The 23,777-nt window shown below is 47.6% G+C and overlaps 1 protein-coding gene and 2 long non-coding RNA genes across 3 annotated transcripts in view; 2 read left to right on the plus strand and 1 right to left on the minus strand.

Annotated features, from left to right (window-relative positions):
- Positions 1-18,720, minus strand: DUS3L (dihydrouridine synthase 3 like). The gene is given in 14 exon segments (XM_065578522.1): positions 1-194; positions 1,964-2,092; positions 2,204-2,392; positions 4,919-4,994; positions 6,707-6,803; positions 7,296-7,406; positions 7,496-7,561; positions 12,664-12,780; positions 12,984-13,136; positions 13,282-13,323; positions 14,427-15,001; positions 15,004-15,037; positions 15,622-15,931; positions 18,562-18,720. Coding segments are annotated over 14 exon segments (2,013 nt in total). The 5' UTR covers positions 18,603-18,720; the 3' UTR covers positions 1-121.
- LOC135977448 (uncharacterized) overlaps positions 1-23,777 on the plus strand; it is a 121,780-nt gene that overhangs the window by 3,614 nt on the left and 94,389 nt on the right. Inside the window, exon 2 of the long non-coding RNA XR_010594941.1 lies at positions 2,145-4,726. This is a non-coding gene — a long non-coding RNA (uncharacterized LOC135977448). The remainder of the gene's footprint in view (positions 1-2,144; positions 4,727-23,777) is intronic.
- LOC135977447 (uncharacterized) overlaps positions 18,647-23,777 on the plus strand; it is an 18,466-nt gene continuing 13,335 nt past the window's right edge. Inside the window, exon 1 of the long non-coding RNA XR_010594940.1 lies at positions 18,647-18,737. This is a non-coding gene — a long non-coding RNA (uncharacterized LOC135977447). The remainder of the gene's footprint in view (positions 18,738-23,777) is intronic.

The following is a 23,777-nucleotide window of genomic DNA, read 5'->3' on the forward strand; positions in this document are numbered from 1 at the left end:
TTAAAAAACCATAAAATTTTATTTAATTCCCAGCAGCCGGAGGCAGATAATCCGTGTCTCACCACATACAGCTCTATTGCCTTCTCTTGCCTTGCCTGTTTAAGGACTCTTCCAGTCAGTCCTATCTGTAAGAATTTGCCTTGTGTTTAGGCAGGAAGGTAAAGTTTGTAGGTACAGGCCCCAAAAGCATCTCACTGCAACAAAACAGATTTGTATTCAAATACATTCAGATTCTGACAATACCTCAAACTAACACACAGTCATGCAACATCCACTCTGTGGTAGGCTAGGCTCTCTTTGCAGTAGGAACTAGGGGGTCGATTTTCAATTTAGATGCCAAACTCCCACAGACTTTCAGATGCCTTATTCTCAAAAAGTTGAATTTGTGTCTTGAAACTCCCCATCCCACCTCTCCTTCTGCTTACGCTGAGCTCGAGACACAGTTGGTGCTCATATGTTAACGACCCAGATCCCTCAGTTGGTGTATCATGACATAGCTGGTGTAGATCTGTGTAGCCCCATTGACTTCAATGGAGTTGAGGATCTGTCCCATCAATACTACAGAACTCTAATATATCTAAGTACTAAAAGTTCACATTAAGGAATATTATGGTTTGTTGTCTTGTATATAAAATGTTTACAACCAAAATTCCCAAGAAACCAATGTTTTATTAATGCAGTATCATTATAATTTTCCACAAGACAAGACATGTAGGCAGTGAAATCCAGTAGAGTGAGCAACTATGTACCAACAGCTATAGACCTTCGGCATGAATATAAAGCTATCTGAATGCAGAGCAGACACTGTATACATTATAACCACACTTCTGGAAGCAGGCTAGTACTTACCTTCTTTTTTTTACCTTGAAGGTGACAAATATATTTTATTAAAGTGCACAGAGACTTAAAATATAAAGTTTTAAACGTTTTCATACTTCCAGTGAGCAGTATAGAACAAAGGAGCTAACTCGATACTGAAGTTGCAAGGCTCTGCTTGGAAAATGGCATTTACAAAACTTGGCTGAAATGTACCGTTCTAGTAACTTGGTTGTAGGCAGCTGTTTCCAATACTAACAAAATGGACAAGGATTAGCTACTCCCCCCCCCCCCCCCCCCCAAAAAAAAGGACAAGGCTGCTGCCATGTTCCATTTTTGCTTCTTTTCTGTTTCCATGGGATGGGACATAGCAGCTGGCTACACTCTCAATGCCATTTCAACCATGGGGCTGAAAGTCTGCAGAGTCACTTTTCAAGCAGTGTCTGTAGACTTTTGGATGCAAGAAGAAAAAAAAAAGGCTCCTGAAGTCTAATTCTGAAAGCCTGCAGTGGATTGGAGAGGGGAAAGTCCAGCAACTCCCCAAGCTGTGGAATTACCTAGACTGGAAGCTCTTTGGGGCAGGGGCAGTCTTTTTGTTCTGTTTTGTACAGCACCTAGCACATGACTGGGATTCCTACGCGCTACTGCAAGACAGATAAATAATATACTGGGTACTGTGCAGTCAGTAAACTTGAAAAAAAAAAATCACATTAATTTTCCTCCTTGGTAACAGCCTTCAAATCATGGTGTGGGAAGCACACTAAGTGTCAAATCCTCTAGGTTTATATTAGCATCTCAGATACGACTTCTCTCAGTATAGGCATCTGTGGGCACGTACAAACAAGGAGAGAGTAATATGGCAATACAAGGCTTAACTGAAAACCTACTGAAGTGAAGGTATTGCACCATTCTAGTCAGTCTCTTACTGTCACTTACTGTGTTGGGGAAGTAGACCACGATCCTAACCAACCCTACAGAATTCTCATATTGAGTTGGGAGGTGGGGAGAGAAGGCAGGATAAAATATGAAGTTCCCATGATCTTTCCATGCCAGTATGATTGTGCATCATCTGGTATTTGAATATTAGGTTGCAGGATGAAATCACTATGACCAACTGTCTATTTTATGACAACTGTTAGCCATTTACCTTATTTTAATCCAGTCGTCCACGTTTTGGCTTGCCATTAAGGTCTCCAGATAGTCTCTTCCCATGTAGTAAGGAGGCCGCTCATTGATTTTCTGAGGTAGGTACTCCAATAAGCCAGCTGGAATATACCTCACAATGCAAATACATATATTAAATGTCACTGAATTTTATTATTCTACAGTAGAGGCAGAGACCCAACAAGAAAGGTTTCTACCAAAGATGTTTGTGAAACCAAGTTACCTGCACAAAAATGACAGCCATTCCAGCATGAACTTCCTGGTTTTCTCCACCCCTTGGGTATCCGAACCCCAGTGTTCAAGGCCATAATTGGTGAAGTCTTTGAGAATATCAAATCTTTCATTGGAAGAGATGTCCCAGTGTCGCTGTTCTTTAACTTCAGTGAAAATCCAAGGTTTGATCAATGCCCCTCTGTGGTCAGACAAGATTGGATCAGAAAGGAAAATGGTTGTAACCAAAGACAGGGCTTTCCAGCTATAAGACTGAAGTTTAGCTACAGACTTGTATATGTGAGACATGGGATGACTCCAGCCAGACAGCATTTGTGTTACTGAGTTACCTCCCCGTGGGCACAGGAAGACTGCATTTCATTTTCTAGTTAAAGCCTCCTACAAACACAGCTCTGGCAGGAGGATCTGACCACTAACCAGACAATCCAGCCTTTTCAGGGAATCTGCTGGTTTTCACTTTGACCTTTTGGGGCTCAATTCTGTACTCTTATATGATCAACTCCCATTGACTTTCCTGGACAATGCACCCTGGCAAGTGAGAGAATAACTGAGCCCCAACTATTGTTTTTTTTCCCCATGTGTCCCATTTATTTATACTCCAGGAGCTTGCCTAGAGCCAAGACAGAACATGGAGTAATCATGTACCAGCATCTATTTAACCTCAGGGATAACAGGAGGTGTGGGAAATTGACTAATAAATATTAAACACCTGAGGGATGAAAGGCATTAGGAAGTCTGTTTCTAAATTACTTAAGCCTTAGAAAATTCCACCCAGAGAGGTTGTGACTGAGCTAATGTCACACAGGAAGCAGATGCCAGAGAACTAGATCAAGGTTTTATTCCCTACTCAGGTCTATTCTTTAACCACAAGAGCCCATAAAAGTGAGAGTCAGGGCAGAGCAAACATAAGGTTAATCAGCAGGATTACTCTAAGGCTGGGATCTGAGAAGTGAAATTGGAAGTAGCTTCTGAAGGGGGAACAGATTCAATTCTCCAACAGATAAGAGACAGGCCAAATTGATCAGGGATTAGACAAAATGGTCCCCAGACCTCCAAATCACTTGTGCTGTGCTGTCCAATGTCAGAACCAGTTTAATCTGCATTGCAATATCAGAAAGGGAGATCATCAAGGCTGGAGCTTTGGATCTAAAGAGACTTGCGTTTTTTCAACCTGCTAGCTGATTAAGAGTTATGCCAACCCTATGAGCAGCAGCTTCTATCCCACAGATTAAACAGGAGTGTCACCCAAATCATGTGCTCAAGAGCCTGGTTTGACTGCGAATCATTTGCAATACCATGCACTTCTGCTTACAGCTCTCTGTAAGCTGATGGTGCCCCCTTTAAAGGCTACACCAGAAGTAGCAAATAGTGCTGTAGCTTTCAACTCCCATGGGAGTCCTCTTATGCCAGATACACTGTAACAAGCCTCCAAGAACAGCCTTGCCAAGGAGGAAACCCTTGTTGTCGTGGTGTTTTTGTTTTTTTTTAAACCTCATGCCTCCAGCTTCCATCCAGGACACACCACACGATCCATTGTCTACAGCTAAGCTCTAAGATATAACCGCATTTGCTCCAATCCCTCAGATAGAGACAAGCACCTACAAGATCTCTATCAAGCATTCTTAAAACTACACTACCCACCTGCTGGAGTGAAAAAACAGATTGACAGAGCCAGATGAATACCCAGAAGTCACCTCCTACAAGACAGGCCCAACAAAGAAAATAACAGAACACCACTAGCTGTCACCTTCAGACCCCAACTAAAACTTCTCCAGTGCATCATCAAAGATCTACAACCTATCCTGAAAGATGATCCCTCACTCTCACAGATCTTGGGAGACAGACCTGTCCTCACTTACAGACAGCCCCCCAACCTAAAGCAAATACTCATCAGCAACCACACACCATTGAACAAAAACATTGACCCAGGAACCTTTCCTTGTAACAAAGCCTGATGCCAACTCTGTCCACATATCTATTCAAGTGACATCATCATAGGACCTAATCACATCAGCCATACCATCAGGGGCTCGTTCACCTGCACATCTACCCATGTAATATATGCCATCATGTGCCAGCAGTGACCCTCTGCCATGTACATTGGCCAAACCGGACAGTCTTTACACAAAAGAATTAATGGACACATCTGACATCAGGAATCGTAACTCAAAAACCAGTGGGAGAACACTTTAACCTGTCTGGCCATTCAATGACAGACCTGCGGGTGGCTATTTTACAACAGAAAAACTTCAAAAACAGACTCCAACGAGAGACTGCTAAGCTGGAATTGATATGCAAACTAGATACAATCAACTTAGGCTTGAATAAGGACTGGGAATGGCTGAGCCATTACAAACATTGAATCTATCTCCCCTTGTAAGTATTCTCACCCTTCTTATCAAACTGTCTGTACTGGGCTAGCTTGATTATCACTTCAAAAGTTTTTTTTCTTACTTAATTGGCCTCTCAGAGTTGGTAAGACAACTCCCACCTGTTCATGGGTGTGTGTGTGTGTGTGTATATATATCTCCTCAATATATGTTCCATTCTATATGCATCTGAAGAAGTGGGCTGTAGCCCACGAAAGCTTATGCTCTAATAAATGTGTTAGTCTCTAAGGTGCCACAAGTCCTCCTGTTCTTTTTGCGGATACCGACTAACACGGCTGCTACTCTGAAAAAAGTAAATAGGAAAGGCAGCCACTTACCTTGCAATCATAATTCCTGAAACTCCAGTCTGCATGGCTCGATTAGCATCTTCGTAGGACAAGATATCTCCATTTCCTGTGTTGGAGAGGAGAGAACCCAGGAGGTCAGAGTGGTGCACAAGATCAGGTCAAAATGAAATGGCACAGGATGAAACTCAAAAGTGCCCTTATACTCTGAAAAGTGACCCTGTAAAATGGCATTGGGGGCTCCATGTTTATTCTCTCACAGGTACTACAGATTACATTTATTCTTTTTACAAAAGGATTTTTTCTAACTGCCAATCTTGAAAATTCAACCTGGGACCTGAGGGTCACGACAGGTTTTTTGCTTTTGTGTCACTGCCCAATAATTCAGAGATGCCAAGCTTCCTTTGAAACATTTAGAACGTTTATTAAAAAAAAATTAGGGAGGTTTCTTGGACCTCTCTCCCCTCTCTGATCTCCCTGCAGAAAACAGGACCTCTCCCCTCCCCCAGAGAAGCCAGGAACAGTTCCTCCTCGCCTCGCTGTCTATGGCCAAGGGGAGGGCAAGGACCCTCTAGTCCCCACCCTCAAACAGGGAGAAGGGGAGGATCAACCCTAGGAAAGCTGCCCTCCTAGGGCCCTTAATTACCTTGGCAGTGCTGGGCCTGAACCTCCTTCCTGGATGATTCTTCTCCTTCCTCTGGTACGTTCCCTCTTTTCTGCCATTGCCTCCTTCTGCCCCTCTGGCTTCTCTTCCTCCACAGACTGAGCAGTGAGGGTCTGAGAGGAGGCAAGCCGCAGTGATTGTTAGTAGGGCTTGGGGCACTGGATTCACCGCCCAAGCCACAGGCTGTGTTGCGCTTTGACTGCCCCGCGTGAATCCTGCGGACTAGCTCTAGATACCTAGAGCATGTTAACACAGTCCAGCAAGGTCTGCATGGGGCAGTAAAAGTGTAGTACACAGCCTGTGGCTGGCGCGGTGAATCCAGCAGCACCCCAAGCCATGCAAAATCACTGACTCACCTCCTATCGGACCCTCACTGCACAGTCTTTGAGTGAGGGGGTGGAGAAGAACGCCCTTCACAGCTGCAGCGCAATTTGTTGAGTTTCTCAGACCCGAGAGGTGGTGACTGACATGCACACACCTATTTTTGTGTGTGTGTGTGTATATAATATTTTACAGGTCAAGTTCTATCGTCAGAAACTTTCAAATTCTGCTCTGTTACACCTGTGCAATCATATTATCTTGCCCTGGGGTTTCAGAAGCATGAGGATAGAACTGTGTTAGACAATAATTCAACTGACGATTCATGAACAGGAATGAAGTACAGCTCACCCCGCCCAAGCCCTCATGGCTCCACAACACTAACAGGAGTTTAATGGTAGATGAGACTTGGAATACACAAGGGGACTGTGGGGGAGATTCATCTGTCAGTTCATTGACCTGAATGGAGTTATACTACAGTCGAACTGTTGGGTAATTTTTCAGACCAGAACTGCATTTTAAGCTAAGTGGTCAACCACTACTGGTGACAGCCGATCTATCACCTCTCTGACATCACTTTAGGGACTTGTCATTAGTTCTCTCTCTGCTTCACTCTTCCCTGCCAAGACTGAATGTGCTCAGGTCTCAACTTTCCCTCAAACAAATAATGAAGACAATCTCACTGAAGGAGATGCAAGTTTGGGGGAAGACAGATTTTATGTTAATTGGACCAGTAATATTTTAACCATACACAGATCACATTTCAGAAAAACAAACGGTTTTAAAATAACCAAATCATTAAAAAGTTAAAAAAATAAAATCAGCCGAGAGAAACATACCAAACAGAGGCATTGGGCTGGCTAATTTAGCACACTCTGCTATGTACTCCCAGTCTGCAACCTTTGTGTAACGCTGTTCTCTAGATCGGCCATGAAGCTAACAGAAAGAAGTTACAATTAGTACCTCACCAAGTAATCTAAAGCAGCTAGGTTGAGATACTACAAGAAAGGCAACAAGTTCAAAATGGATAAGAGTGAAACGCTTTGATAGCACAGAAGCTAAGCATTCGGCAGAGGTCAGCGCTGCAGTGAACAGTAGGGGAACTGGTTAGCAGAATTCAAAAAGACATCATGAACAAACATAACATTGTCAGTGCTTGCAAGCTAGAGCAAGAAGCCAGAGGGATTATCAATGTGGACAGAGACCAAGGTGGTATTAATGATAACGTGTCCTCACTGTAATATCTCCTCCCCTCACAATACAACTTTGCACAGATGTCTGGGTTCATGCCTCTATCCTGATGCATCAGGCACAGGCCACTACCAAAAAGGATGATTGGACTAGATGCACTTAAATGATAGACAGACAGACAAAGCATCATGGACTCTGGCCAAATTCCTGACATCAAACACAGGCAGGGGCCCATACCGTGACCATGGAAGCTCCCCACCTCCGGATGTTGGGGATTACTTTATGAGCCAGGTTGACTTTTTCTTGCACACCAGTCCTTATCTTCACTGTCAGAGGAACATCCAGTACCTGCACAAAGGGAGGAGTGAAGCTAAACCAGACAAAAGAGCTTTGTTTGGAAGCTCGTTCTTCTCGGCCAGAGGATGCCTGGTACTCACCGAATTCATTCCTCTGACTATCTGTTCAAACTTGTTGGAACGGTTCATTAAGGCACATCCACCCCCCTATGGGATAAAACAGGCACAGTCAGAGATCCTTGTATTTTCACCTAACCCAAGAGCCTTGCTGAAATTAACCAGACCGCTGCTTTTCATTTGTATAAACTAGAGAAGATTTGCACTTTTTCATCTTGAAGTGCAGTCAAGATTGACCGTGCAACTGCATGCTGTAGCTCTGGGGGAATATACTGTATAGGGTGACCAGATTTTAGGGGACTTGACCCGCGTCCCGACCTTACATTGGTCGGGATGTCTGGTCCCCCTATATGAGGGAAATAGCGGCAAGCAGGCGCCGCCGGCGCCACTCACCTTCCCTCCCTGGGCCCTGGGGCAGCGCGCAGCTGAGCTCCCGGCGCGGCGGAGCCAGCCCACGGGGCCCACCCCCCGGCCGTCAGGAGCCTGCAGAGCACAGCCCTGCCCCTGCCCACAGAGAGGCAGCGAGGAGGTCTCGCTCTGCTGTGTGCTGCAGCGGGGCGGGGCCTGTAGACTCCGGCAGCAGGCAGCGGTCGCGGGGCAGAGAGCGCCCCCGCCCCCCTCCCCTCGACCCGACCCTAGGAAAGGGCCAGAGGGACTGGGAGGGATCTGCCTGCTGGCTGCTTCCTGGGAGCCGCTCCAGGTAAGCACTGCTGGGCTCACCTGGCCCCCTGGCAGGTCCCTCTGGGGGAGGGCTCCCCTCAGACCCACTGCCCTGAGCCCCTACCCTGACCCTGTTCCCTCAGCCTCCCCCACAGTGTCCCCCCCTGTGCCCCCCACCCTCAATCCACTGCCCTCAGTCCCCGACCCTGTTCTCTCTGCCTCCCCTGCAGTGTCCTCCGTGCCCCCACTCAATCCACTGCCCTCAGCCCCCACCCTGAGCCTGTTCCCTCAGCCTCACCCGTAGTCCCCCCTGTACCTCCCACCCCGAACCCACTGCCCTCAGTCCCTGCCCCACCCCAAATCTCCTCTTCAGCCTCTCCCGTCATCCCACTCCATCACTCCCCCTGCTGTCCCACCCCCTCAACTTCCCCCCCATTCCAGTCCTGCTCCCCTCTGTCTCATCTCCTCCAGACCCTGTCCCTCTCCCAAATCCCCCGACCCTCCCCAGCCCAGCCCCATTATCTCCCCCGCCCCGCTCTACACAGCTCTCTACCCTGTCCCATTCATGCTCCCCTCAGCCCCTACCCTGCTCCCTCCATCCCAGTCCTGTCCCATCCCCCTCAGCCCCCCTGACTCCCCCAGTCCCAGTCCTGTCCCCCCTCAGTTCCTCCACCCTGCTTCCCCTGGTCCATCCCCACACACCCACCGACTTCCTCGACCTCCCTCTCCCCAATCCCACTGCCTGGACTCACCCCCATCCCACTCAGGACATGCAGGAAAAAGAAGCAATGGGCTTAAATTGTAGCAAGGGAGATTTAGGTTAGACATTAGGAAAAACTTCCTAACTGTAAAGGTAGTTAAGCACTGGACAAGTTACCTAGAGAGGTTATGGAATAGCAGTCATTGGAGTTTTTTAAGAGGTTAGATAAACACCTGTCAAAGATGGTCTAGTGTTATTACTCACTCCTGCCTCAGTGCAGGGGTTTGACTAGATGACCTGTTGATGTCCCTTCCAGTCCTACATTTCTGTGATTCACACTGAATAGCCTTGTGCCACTGTTTAGTAGTAGTGGCACACAGTTCTCTGACATGCAGGTTTATAAAATTGTAGTTAATATACAGTTTAGAGCATAGCAGTTTTAAAGCTCTGCATGTTCAGACCAACCGAGCTGAAAATTGTGATCTATAGTATTCAAAACTATTAAGATGTGGGCTGAAATAAATAAAATCAGCATGAATTGCTCAACAATATCAATGGAATCAGCATTGCACTGCTATATATTGTAAAACATTACAGTGAAATCTTGCAAGCATTACATAGCACGCCGCCTTGCCCAAGTGGTAACTAAGCATAACATCTTCCTGTTTCAACATTCTTAACTTGTATCCCATAGTTTTTTTTTTCCAAACACTGAATACTGCTAAGTTATGAGTTTTAACAAGTTTTTTTTTCTTTTAAACCACAGCACTGAATGTTATTCTAAAATTGTTTTCCAAATATTCTTAAACTCCCAGTTTATCCCCCGCTGATGTTCATTGTGAAAAGTATTGCAGGTCTAATAAGAATATTTGGCACTTTTGTAATTCACTGTACAACCTGTGTTTTGTGCCCTCCTCTGGTGGATTTTTAGAGGATAACTGTATAGCTACCAGCTAAGGGAGTTATATCTTGAACTCAAGTAGTAGAAGCTCATGCTTCTAAGTCTGGATGGCTCGGGTTCAATCTTTGGTGACTAGCTATGATGGAGGTTGCTACACTTATCCCTTTAATCAGAGCTTCTGAATTTGCTTTGTTGTAGGCAGAGCTAGCCTATAGTTAAGCAACCGAAAATTTAGAATGGGAAGTGTTGAAATGTTGGGAAGCCTTATAATTTTGCCAGTCTGGAACGAACATCCCATCTGAGGGATGGGGGTGGGGAGAGAGGAGAGTGAGACAGGACCAGGAAACTGGGACAAGGAATCCAGAGCGGTAGTGGGGGGCAGTTGAAATCAGATGAGGAGCTGGGGTGGGTTAGACAGCAATAGGATAGACATAGACTGGATGGGACAGGGAAGAAGGGTCTTTGACTACTAGAGACCACTCCATTCAGGAGTCTGGAATAGACCCAGGATTCCTGAGTTTCACAGTTCCTCTTCGGTCAGCAGATATCTGTGAAACCCAGTGGCAAAAAGTGTCTCATCCCCCTATAGAGCTGATATATCACATATAGGATGTCAACCTACTGCCTCTGCCATCATTTACTCCATTAGCTCAAGTGGCAGAAGTCTGTGCAGTGGATCTAAAGGTTCATCGGCAGGGTTGGAGCCATGCGAGTTTCACAATGATTCCACATGCCAGAATTTCTGGGGCAGTTCAGTTTTGATTTTTACAAAAAAAATCTGGGGAAATGCGTACAGAAATAGGGTGACCAGATGCCTAAATATCGGAATCTCAAGCAGGAGTAGAGAGGTTATTTTATCTCTGTATTTGGCACTGGTGCAACCACTGCTGGAATACTGTGTCCAGTTCTGGTGTGCACAATTTAAGAAGGATATTGATAAATTGGAGAGTGTTCTGAGAAGAGTCACAAGACTGATTAAAGGATTATAAAACATGCCTTATAGTGATCGACTCAAGGACCTCAATCTATTTAGCTTAACAAAAAGAAGGTTAAGAAGTGACTTGGTTATAGACTAAGTATCTACATGGGGAACAAATAGTTAATAATGGGCACTTCAGTCTAGCAGAGAAAGGTAGACATGAGCCAACAGTTGGAAGTTGCAGCTAGACAAATTCAGACTGGATATAAGGCATACCTTTTCAATGGTAAGAGTAATTAACAATATACTAAGGGTTATGGTGTTTTTCTAAAAGCTATCCTCTAGGAATTATTTTGGGAAAGTTCTATGTCTGTGCTATACAGGCGGTGAGACCAGGTGATCACCGGATCCCTTCTGGCTTTATAATCTCAGAACTAGGTACATCAATTCACATGCAAAATTCTCAATAGGTGTCCTTGTCCTGTGGCTGGTGGTGCAGGCTGCAGCAGGGGGCCGTATAACCCCTCTCGCAGCTTCCTAGGGCCCCCTCTCATGGCTCTGTGCACCTGTGTCTGTCATTGTCGTCCTCTCCCGCCCCTGTCCCGCTCACCCAATGTGTCCTGATATTTCACTCTTGTGATCTGGTCACCCTAATATTGTATAGGAATGGTTTATGTATTCTTGTAGGCTGGGGATTGTATGTAGCTCGGGGTGGGAGCATTACCAGTTCCTCCAGGAACTAAAAACAGTGGTGGATAATTAAGGCGAAATTAAAACCACCCCAGAAAGGTTGGACTATCCCTGCAAGCGGCTCACACATACTGGCTCAAACTGGATTTTCCAGAGACCAACAGACAAAGAAAGGGCTTTTGGTCTAAAAAGGCTGAGTTTAAACTGACACAGGGCTTTCTTTTTGATTCAGCAAATGGACAGGACCTTCTGTCCACAGGGGGTCCCCAGCCTTGTGGAAGGGTTAGAAACACTTTGCCATGCCCCAAGAGTCTTGTGGTGGCTGACCTCTGGTAAGCCTTTTAAGATGCGGATAGGGACTTATTGTTTTTTATGTGTTTTCTCTGTAATGCTTTTGCCCTAAGAATAAATGTATTTTGCTCTGTAAAGGTTGGTTGCTTTGACAACTGGCTGATAACTGGTATACACTGTGGAAACACCTGGAGAAAGGCTAATCACAGGTGCTGGACCCCAGCCAGACCTGCTGGGGAAATCCCAGTGAAGTGCAGAGGGACTGCAAGCCTAAACACTCATCTGGAGGAAAAGAGACACAGGTCTCCACATGAGAAAGGTGACAGCTAGGAAGCCTGAAACCTTTAAGTGGAAGTCCTGGAGGAAGACTGGGGTGGAGGGGTGTCAAAGGTGCAGTTAACCCTGAAACTGTGACAATGATCAGAAAGGCCACTCTGCAAACTGCACCTCTCTCTTCAACCGATCTGCCCCTGGTGTAAAATTTAGGGTTGTGGCTGCTGAGGTCATTGACAAAATAAGCTCTCACTAGTGTGTTAGGCCTGCAGAGCATGAGCTGCATTCTGGCCTGGCTTGCACACCCGCAACAGAACTAACTAGTGTTAATTGTTAACACAAGTTATTGGGCTCCCTACAAGAGTAACTGGTTGAAATTCCATGGCCTGTGCAGTTGATCTAACGGTCCCTTCTGGCCTTATTTTCTATGACCTAGGTTCCAGTTGAAGAAGATTTGTTGCTGAGATGCTGCAGGATTCAGAATAAACCCAAGCTTGACTTTCAGATCCCAGGCTGAGTTTGCAGAGCTGACAGTTAGAAAAGCCATCTTATTATTTGTAAGATGAACACATTTGCTATGAAGTCATTGAAACAAGCCTTGGAATAGAGAAGGTTACTCAGTGTGTAGAAATAACGGTCCTTAGACTGAACAGGCAGTGGCGACATTTGTTGTGTTGTGAACAGACAAGGGATTGGGAGGAAAACCAAAGGAACGACACCTGCTCAGAGAAAGGATGGAGGATCTTGTTAAATGTTACCTTCTTATACACCAGATCTATTGGGCACCCAACGTTGATGTCTACAAAATCCATCTCAATGGTCTGGTTCAGAAGCTCTGCACATCTGGTCATAGTGTCTGGAAATGCTCCCTCCAGCTGAAAGGGAAAACAGGACAGATTCAGCCAAAATGAGCTGAACTCTCCAAAAAAAATGCCCGAGTCTCAGCTTAAAGACACAAGGGCAGTTCACCCACAGGGAAAGTTACTCCCTGCAGATGCCCAGTGGACGATGTTTCCCCAAGAAAGAAATACATGAGTTGTTCCTGGATTCCCTCATGGCTGAAGTGACGATACTGGACCTGCACTCCAAAGAGATCTTCTGTGTAGTGTCGCTTCAAGAGAGCCCATTCAGATGACTGGCCTTGGAGCAAGTTTGTGCACACAGCCATTTCTCCACAGGTGACATCCGCTCCAAAACGCTTGCATATTCTCCGGAAAGGGAGGTTACCACACTGAAACCCAGAGCAACAGGGGAGAGTTGGCAAAAGTTTTGACCTGCACCACTCACGTGAGGAACTTGTCCCATCAAAGTGGGTTTACAGCAAATTTTCACAAGTGGGGGAAAAAAACAAATTCTGTTAGAACTATTTGACCTACCGTTGTTAAGGGAGCCAGGTAGAGTTTGCCTTGGATAGCCAACTGGAAAACAAAGACCGGAAAGGCATATTAGAAGAGCTAAAATAGTGAAGGCCAAGTGGGGAATTTCAGTTATACACACCCTGGGAGTTTGGCTTTTACAGAATTCATCACATTTCCTTTTAGTTTCCATGAAAACAGTATGTTTTTAAATTAAGCATTCCTCTGCAGCATTTGAACCCCCACACTGCAGCACTGCGCTAGGGCAGGAGGACTAGAAAATTAAACTGACTCATCTATTGCATTGCCCAGCTGAGTGAAGTGAAAGAGCTACAGAAATGGGGAAAACAACATTTTAGTAATAGCAGGTGGTACGAGAAAGAGAGAAGGGAACTAGTTTTTCTGAAAAGCAATGATTTTTTCTTAGCCTGACAGCCTTTCTGGGTACATTTCCTCTTAAACATCCTGAGGCATTTGCCAGGTGAGTTCAGATCAGGCAGAGCTGGCAACACCTACAGCTAGGTGGGTTTCACATGAGCAAGACAAAAATGTTTTTCTGAACAGCGGACCTGAAAAGCATTTATTACAAAAAGACAACATCACAACCTTCAAAGATCCAAATCATTAACTGTCTAACCATGTTTGAGAACAAAACTTGGGGGAAGCGGGTAAAGGGATTTTGGATAAGCAGGAGAGCAATGTATGATGCACGCTGCAGCACATGGGGGTGGCAGCCATTTTCTGACTTTCAGGCTGGATAATTGGGGTTACTCGGTTTATAAAGAGAGAATCACTGAAATACATTTTAAACTAAAGGCTCAGACCGGAGCCCTAGGAGTTCTCTAATCACAGCAGACAGCATCATTAGATAGCTGTGTACGGAGGCCTCTCCCCTCACTAGGGGTCTGAGATACCAACCTCCACTGCAGTACGACCCCACAAGTAAAAACCTTTTTCTTGTTTAAATGCAGAACCAGAAAGACTTCTCCTCCACCCAAGAACTAAGGGCATGTGCACGAGGAATACTTCACCAGTACCTCACCTCAGCCAAGACTGCCAGTCACCCTGACTGAGGCTTTTCAAATGCAGCTTTAAAACTACCCGATTGTTGCCCAGTACCACGCGCACCCACAGAATAAGATCCCATCCTCAGCTTTAGCACTTACTCTTTTTTTCTCACACAGCCGCAGTTTTATAACATCTTCATCGGTCACCGGGCCTATTGTTTTGAGAGTGGAATCCTTTGATGCATCCGCTAGGCAGGAACTCTGCAGGACCATTGATTCAGGAGCTTCTCCCTTCTCTGACACTGCAAGACATTCTGGTGCCTCCTCTCCAGGAGGTAGGACATCCACGCCCTCGGCATTCCCTTTGGATGCTGTGCAGTTTGTCATCCCTTTCTCCCCCATTGAGTTGCCTGCTGCCTTGTTTCCCGCATTGCCTGTGCTGCTGGGCTTGCCCAAGTGACGAAGGTACTCACTGGATTTGTCAAAGCAAACTTTTTTCTTGCGCAGTCGCTGCTGGAGCTCTTTGCTGAGGCTGTTTCTCACCAGTGGTTTCCCTTCCCACTGCTTTACAAGGTCCTCATTAATGATGTTCCTGTAGTCCTCCCCCAGGTGCGCCCTAGCAAAGCGGCATGTGACTCCATAAATGCACTTTCCGAAGGTCTTGAAGAGCACGCAGCTATCCCCGAGGTCTGAGGGCTTTGCAGCCATGTACTCCCCAACATCATGCAGGAAGCGCACTGGGAGCCAAAGTAGCACTTCTCTGCACATTCCTTCAACGACAAAACACACTTTCAATGTAAAACCATCCCCCACCCTTCTGTGTAAATGGGCTCATTTTTACTGTGTGTGTCAGCTTTGTTTCCAGGAGGAGTTCCATGGACTTCAGTTACACACACTCTGACCATTCCTGATCGCTTGTCTAGTTTAAAGAAACTAGCATCAGTGTAAAACGTCAATGCAACTTCACCAATGCAAGCTCCTAATGTAGACACACTGGACCAGTGCAAAATGGGGCTTGCACTCATACAACTTACCCGTGACTTATGGGGATATGTTGCACTAGTGCATATTCCGTATTACCCTCTTGCAGTACATCTACTCTGGGGGGTGCAGGAGTTGTGCCAGCACAAAAACTACCAGACTAGACAGGGCCTAAATAAAGTGCAAGCTCTCTGAGGCTTAATAGCTGAATTACCCCCTCCTGAGAATAAATAACATCCATTCCATAGGTACGTAGATGGCTCATTCATGACATATTATTAGGAATCCAAATGCATGCTAGGTGTTTTACAGCTAAAAATATTCTTATCTAAAGAACCCTGAAGTTGCCAACCAGAGCAGGCCAGCCACTTACCTGGATTACTGATTGGCACAGCCTGTCCTTTTCATAGTGATTTGGCTTCATACATGGCCGACTCTTATTCTGGCCTCTGGCTCTCTTCTGTTCCTGGGGTTTCTTCTCCTCCTCTTTTACAACTTCCTCTTGGCTTCCTTGCTTCCTAACTTGATCACCACCATCTAGCTTCATCTGTTTTGCTGGAGGCTCTGTCTGGTCATTGCTACTAGGATCTTCCTCCCGGACATCATCTTGATTGTTTTCCTGATTCCTGGATTCCCTTTTTGCTTTGAGATAAGCATGGAACTGGTCTTTCGAGGTGAGATACCTACAGCGCAAGAGTGCTCTCATTAAACTTCTGACTGATCATTTGACATGTGCTACATTAGACAGCAAAGTTTACTGATGAGAGAACAGGCAGATCGAAAGAAGCATATTCTACACTAAGGAAATTAAAACCAGCATTAACTTTTCTGACCACAGGGATGCCACAAAGCCCAAAACGTGAAGTAGGATCATTCTTGAGCTAGTCTTTTTGTCTGCTCCACAGACATTGGACTTACAGGGTTATTGAAAACCAAGTTAGGGCCCCAGTTCTCCACTACACTGAGGCTATGACAAGACACAGTGGGCAGTTAGAGGGGTCCTACTCTAACTTGCACTGCGGATGCCAGGTGATCCAGCAGAAGGTCAGGTACAACAGAGCTCAGGTCCCCCTTCCACTGTATTCTTCCCCTTATACCAGAATAGGGGGATAGCTGGCAAAGGAAAGAGATCCACTGGGAATCCCCAACTGTGCAAAAATAGGGCGGTTTATAGCTTGCCTCATGTTCAGTGTGGACATGGAATCTGTGGACACAACAGCTCCCAAACCACTTGGATTAAGGCAGTGGGATGTAGGCTGTCGCATGTATACTGCCTCTCTGCATTAAAGATGTACAGTGTATTCCTCATCTCCATGGTAGATCTTTGGGGTTGGAAACCACTGAAAAACTGAGGAAGCACCACAGGCACCTTTGTAAGTAGAACAGACAGCCTTTATTACTAGCATCTTCTACAGAGAGCAGCAAAATACAGTGAAACTTGTCGTAAGTGACCACTTATGCCAACTTTATCGATACCTCCTCCTCCAGTTTGTCCATTTCTTCCACTTATGATGTTTTGTCATAACCCTTGATTATGAGCTTACTGGGGCAGAGACTGTCCGTACAGCGTTATAGCACCACAGGACCCCAATCTTTGACTGAGGCCTCTCGGCTACACTGTTCATACAAAAATTTATTCACAAGACTGACAAGAGACTGATTGCTTAATGGAGGTGGGGCAGAATTATAAACCAAACATTTGAGGATACTTTAGGATGGTTTCCTAAAACAGAAGGGTGGACCCAAAATCCATCTTTAGGCACCTAAATAAAAGTGGTGTGATTTTCAGAAGTGCCAAGCACCTTCAGCTCTTGCTGACTTCAATGATAATTGTGGGCGCTCATGACCTCTGAAAATTTAGCCACTTTTAATTAGGTACTGACTTTTAAACATGTAACTTCACAAAGCTTGCTGTGGTCTCTCACACAGGTTTCACTAACTGACTGGTAAGCTGAGGACAGTAACTTAACTCATCCAGGGCAACAATCACAAGGCCAGTAACGTTTTCCAGTTCTCCCATATTTGTGCTCTCTCCGTAGTTTGCAAGGCCTCTTATGAGCCTTCCTGCAAACTGATACTGTCTCTGCCAAAGGCACCTGTTGATATTTGCTGGGTGCTGAACGGCCAGCTGCTTTAACTACCTCAACCCACAAAGTCATGTAGGATGAGTGGAGGGATGGGGACTCCAGGGGCCATCTGTCATGGGAGCAGCCTGGGGAAAGACACTGTGGTATTTTAACAACGCAGCAGGTCCTCTGTTGCTGATTCTTTTCTTTTAAGTACCAAGTAACCAAATAACTGATTTTCTTTCAAGAGAGGTGAGCGATGCGGCCTTCCAAGCGAGTCACCCCAGCCCGGGAAACCAGAGCACCCAGCCCAAAGCCACCCAACTTCTGCGGCCCGAAGGGCTCCGTCGACCACACATCAGGCACCCAAAGGCCAGAACCAGATTGCATGAAGGGAGGGGGGGAGGGGAGGATGCTGGGGTAGCACAGGAAAGGGGTGCTGGGAAAGAGGGAGGGGGGCTTCGGGGGAAGCAGGAGGGGGGCTGGGAATGGCGGGTGTCTCGGGGGGGGGGGGTTCCCTGAGGAGGCAGGGGAAGGGGAGGGGGGCTCCCTGAGGGGGCAGGGGAAGGGGACCCTAGGGAGGTCCCAGGGGAGGGGGAAGGGGGCCCCTGGGGAGGTCTGGGGGGGTTCCCGAGGGGGTGGGGAAAAGGGGCGGGGGCTCCCCGAGGGGACGGGGGAAGGGGCCCTGGGGAGGAAGGGGAGGGGGGCTCCCCGAGGGGAGGGGACCCTGGGGAGGTCGGGGGGGGGGGGCTGAGGCGAGCCCGGGGAAGGGGACCCTGGGGAGGTCGGGGGGGGGGGGGCTGAGGCGAGCCCGGGGGAAGGGGATGCTGGGGAGGGGAGGTTCCCCGAGGGGGTGGGGGAAAGGGGAGGGGGGCTCCCCGAGGGGGCGGCGGAAGGGGCCCTGGGGAGGTCTGGGGGGGAAGGGGGAGGGGAGGTTCCCCGAGGGGGCGGGGGAAGGGGACCCTGGGGAGGGGGCGGCGGGTTCACTGAGGGGGCGGGGGAAGGGGACCCTGGGGAGGTCGGGGGGGGGGGCTGAGGCGAGCCCGGGGGAAGGGGACCCTGGGGAGGTCGGGGGGGGGGGGGCTGAGGCGAGCCCGGGGGAAGGGGACCCTGGGGAGGTCGGGGGGGGGGGGGCTGAGGCGAGCCCGGGGGGAAGGGGACCCCTGGGGAGGTCGGGGGGGGGGGGGGGCTGAGGCGAGCCCGGCCCGGGCCTGGCCGAGTGAGGGGCGGGGGCGGCCCGTACTCACTGGGCTCTGATGGGCGCCACGCCGGCTCCCGCCGCCTCCATGCCGCGCGCCAGGCCCCGGCTCGCTCGCTGGCTCCACCCACGACGGCGGGCGCGAGCACTGAGCTCCTAGAGCGCGCGCGCCCGCCTGGGTCACGCGCACGTGAGGGCCGAGGCCGGGGCTGGCTTGAGAGGAAGGTAACACGGGAGAAGGACCGTACCATGTAGTCTAGGATGGGAGGGGGGGGGGAGACCCAGGTCATACCATGTGGCCTGGATAGCAAGAATGGCCTGGTCTGGTGGCTCAGAGTTCCAGGCACAGGCATGGGGCAGAGGCTGCAGCAGCCCCAGACCAAGCTAAGGGCTTGGAGCAAGGGGCGAGCCTGGGGCAAAGGGCCTGCCCAGCAGCCAGTGGGACGGAGGGTGACCCTGGGACATTGCCCCAGCTGCTGCCTTGCAGCACCCACCCTGGGTATTGCCCAGACTCCCTGCTGGGGTTTGCCTTTATGCAGCTGTTTGGGGCTGCACCCTGGCCATGCGGGGCTGGCTCCGTCATTTGGCTGGGCCACTGGGTTCTCCAGGCACTGGCAGGCAGGGCACTCAGTTCATCTGTACTGGAGCCGACAGACCCCACGGTGCCGCCAGCTGGTGTGACTCTGCCACGAGGCTGGTGATATTTGGGGTTTCTCTTAAGGCCCCAGTCCCCGGAGTCATGTGCTCCTGGGAGACTCTGCTTTCATTCCATTTAAAAAAAAAATAATTGTCTAGCCCTTATGGTTGTGGGGGAAGAGCTTGAAAACATAATGCCTAAGGACTCAAAAACCAGAAAGGGGGGGGGGGGATCATGATTTTTAAGGCAATCTCTTGATTTTGGGGGGCCTGACTCGTGACTTTGGATGCCTGGGTTTGGCAAACTGAGCAAGGCAGCCCTGCCTCTCTGTGCAGCATCCTAGCACCTGCTGACATCTTGTCCCAGGAAGGTAGAGGTGAGGAGTTGATGGGGCTAACCTGCTCTGTGTGGGTTTTGGGGGCTCAGTGGTTGGATGTGTCCATTCAAGAGGCTACAGTGTGGGTTTGTGAAAACTCTGAAAAGGTTGGTGTCCTGGAAGAGCTGTGGTCCTGTGGAAAGCACACAGTGGGGTTGTCTTCATCATGAGTATGTCGGCACCCCTGGTATTTACCCAGACAGGGGTGACTGCTGCCTTTGAGGGCTGAGAATAAATTGGTTGAGGCTTAACTCTTTAAACTCAGAATCTCATCTCCATCCCTGAAATTCATTGTAGTCTAACAAGAGCTCTGAGTACCTTGAAAGCTGTTCTCTTTCACACAGGCGCCGACTTTCCAATGTGCCAGGGGGTGCTCGACCCCTGGCTCTGCCCCAGGCCCTGCCCCCACTCCACTCCTTCCCCCAAGGCCCCACCCCACCCGCCTCTTTCCACCCCTGCCCCGCCTCTTCCTGCCCCATTCCGCCCCCTCCCCCAAAGTGCACCGCATTCTTGCTCCTCCTCCCACTGCCCCAGAGCCTCCTGCAAGCCGCAAAACAGCTGATTACGTCAGGCAGGAGGCGCAGAGAGAGAGGGGGAGAGGTGCTGACCTGTGGGGCCGCTGGTGGGCCGGAGGCGCTGCGGGGAGGGGGAGGTTTTGATAGGGGGGCTGCTGGTGGGTGCTCAGCACCCACCATTTTTTCCCCGTGGGTGCTCCAGTCCTGGAGCACCCACGGAGTCGGCGCCTATGCTCTTTCACCAGCGGAAGTTGGTCCAATAAAAGATATTACCTCGCCCGTCTTGTCTCTCTAATATCTAACATAGCTACAACAACACCGCAAAGATAATTTGATTGTTGATTAAAACCACTGGTCCAAGTAGGAGGTGGAGGATGGGTGGCTGTATTGATGGCTGGCAAGGAGTTAAATAGTTGCCTGTTTTCCAAAAAGTGGAGCAAAACGCAGTCAACCTCCTGTTTAATTCAGAAGGGATGCTCAGGCAGGGTTCCCTGAGGAAGAGGAAGGGGACCCTGGGGAGGTCCCTGGGTGCAATGTTCTCTCCACAGGCTGCTCCTCCTTATTAAATAATAATAATGACATTTCCCTCTTCTCTACAACTTACCAGCTAAGGATCTCAAAGCCCTTGATGCTTCCTAGCACTCTTGTGGAGCGAGGCAGTATTATTTATCCCCATTTAGATCAGGAGAGGTGGAGTAACTTGCCCCATTTCATACAGTCAGTAAATGGCAGAGTGGGGAATAGACTCAGTGTTCTGCTGGAGCTGCAAGACTCCTTCTCCTCTATCCTTAAAGACAACTGCAGCTTCAGACTGTATTATGGAGCTCCTCGCTAACCCTGCCCTAAAAGACGCTTTGCTTTTTAAGGTCATTTCCCAGATTTCTATACATCTAAATTTGCTTATGCTACATCGATCGTTCTCTTTAAGGTGGCAAATGCAAGCCATAGTCCAGTTGCTAATCATTTATCTAAACTGAGGGTATGAACTATCCCACGTTGAGCGGAAAAGTAAATCCAACTCTTGAGAGTTCCCATGGGCAGGATTTCACCGCCCGTTGATCTGCTAACAGATTTTTCCATATTACCATTTAGAAACATTTTCCATTTCAGTCCAAGCACCAAGCCGGGAAGGTTTCGTATTTCTGTCCCTGATGGCCAATGGGAAGAGGTCGTCTGCTCTCCGCACGCTCCCTTCAATGACCTGTATGGCTTAGTGCTTTCCTCCTAGAGATGGCTCCCAAAGTGCTTAGGTAATAGGATACATTGAGAGGTCACAAGATAATACCCCCAGGCCCTGGGAATCTGGATCATCTTCTCATGGAGGTTTGAGCCATCACATACATTGGTTACAGTTCTGTGGTGCTGCCAGAAATCCTAAAGACTAAGGCTCAGATCCTCGAAGGTATTTAGGTACTGAAATCAATGGGAGTTAGGCATCTAAATACCTTTGAGAATCTGGGCCTAATACATTATACACCTGCCCACTCAACAGGGCAAGAAGGCACTGAGACTCTTCTCAGACCAGCTAAAGAGTCATTTCTAACATTGTTTTTGGCCTGCTGATGTCAGTTCAGGATGCAAAATAAAAATGATCAATGTTCTCTATTTCTCCCCTGAGCACTGAGTCCCGAGAAAAAGGGTTGGACCTGCTACTGAACTACTGAAATCACATGCTGCCCATTGACTTCAGTGAGTGCTGGAAATCAGGCCCCAAACTACAAATTCATCCCTGTGCCGGTGCAGGCACCAGAACATGGCTAGAGAGGAGGCATAAGAACATAAGAGCTGCTGTACTGGGTCAGACCAGAAGTCCATCTACCCCAGTATTCTGTCTCTGGCAATGGCTAGTACCAGAGTTACAGGGAGAATGTACAGAACAGGGCAGGTTTGGAGTTTTCCAGCCCAGTCTTCCACTCCTGGCTTCTGGCAGGCAAAGGTTTAGTATTGCCCCGAGCATGGGGTTGCATCCCTGACCATCTTGGCTAATAGCCGTTCGTGGACTTATCGTCCATGAACTTATCTAGTTCTTTTTTTAACCCAGTTATACTTTTGGCCTTCACAACATCCCACAGCAATGAGTTCCACAGGTTAGTTGTGCATTGTGTGAAAAAATACTTCCTCTTGTTTGTATTAAACCTGCTGCCCATTAATTTCATGGAGTGACCTCTGGTTTTTATGTTGTGTAAAAGGGTAAATAATACTTCTCTAGTCACTTTTTTCATGCTGTTCCTTATTTTACAGACCTCTGTCATATCCCCCCTTAGTCACCTCTTTTCTAAGGTGAACAGCCCTAATCTTTTTAGTCTCTCATAAATACCCAAAATATAAGACCTAGTAGTAATGTGGGACTTTAACTACCTAGACTTCTGTTGGATAAGTAATACAGACGCTCCCCGACTTACGCAAGCGTTCCTTTCCGGAAGGCCTTATGTAACTTGAATTTTGCGTAAGTCGGAAATGTATCTCCAACCATTATGCAAAAAAACCTCCAAAAAACAAAAAAACCTCCTATTTCTAACTTACGGAACTTTTTCTCTAAGCTTGGATTTGCGTACGTCAGGTTTACATAACTCGGGGAGCGTCTGTATGGAAAACACAGAATTTCCAGTAAGTACTTGGAATGTATTAGGAACAAATTTTTGTTTCAAAAAGTGGAGAAAGTAACCAGGGGGAGAGCAATTTTAGATTTGATTCTGAGCAATAGGGAGGAATTGGTAGTGACGCTAAAGGTGGAAGGCAATTTCGGTGAAATAGATGATAAAATGATAGATTTCACGATCCTAGGGAAAGGAAGGCATGAGAGCAGCAGAATAAGGAAAGTGGACTTCAAAAACGCAGACTTTAACAAACTCCAAGAACTGGCAGGTAAGGTCTCACGGGAAGAAAATCTAAGGGGAATAGGAGTTCAGGAGAGCTGGCAGTTTCTCAGGGAGACAATATTAAAGGCGTAACTGCAAACTATCCCAGTGCAAAGGAAAGAGAGGAAGAATAGGTAGAGGTCAATATGGCTCCATCAGGAACTCTTTAATGACCTGAAAATTAAAAAGGAATCCTACAAAAAGTGGAAACATGGACAAATTGCTAAGGAGGAGTATAAAAGAATAGCAAAAGATGTAGGGGCAAAATCAGGAAGGCAAAGGCACAAACTGAGTTACACCAAGCAAGGGACATAAAAGGCATTAAGAGGAGGTTCTTTAAATACATTAGGAGCAAGAGAAAGATGAAGTAAAGTGTAGGTCCTCTACTTAAGGGGGGGAGGAGAGCTAATAACGGATGACATCAAGACAGCTGAGGTGCTTAATGCCTATTTTGCTTGACTCTTCACTAAAAAGATTAATGGTGACCAGATATTCAACACAGTTCATATTAACAACAAGGGGGAAGAAATGTAAACCAAAACAGGGAAAGAACAGATTAAAGAATATTTAGGTAAATTAGATGTATTCAAGTTGGCAGGACCAGATGAAATTCATCCTAAAACACTTAAGGGAACTAGTTGATGCAATTTCAGAACTGTTAGCAATGATCTTTGTGAACTCCTGGAGGATGGGTGAGGTCCCAGAGGACTGGAGAAGGCCAAACAGAGCACCTGTCTTTAAAAAAGGGAATAAAGAGGACCCGGGAAGTTATAGACCAGTCAGCCTAACTTCGATATCTGGAAAGATACTGGAACAAATTATTAAACAAGCACCTAGAAGATAATATGGTTATGAGGAATAGTTAGCATGGATTTGTCA

Source organism: Chrysemys picta, chromosome 25 (genome assembly GCF_011386835.1).
Source record: "Chrysemys picta bellii isolate R12L10 chromosome 25, ASM1138683v2, whole genome shotgun sequence".
NCBI classification, from domain to species: domain Eukaryota; kingdom Metazoa; phylum Chordata; order Testudines; family Emydidae; genus Chrysemys; species Chrysemys picta.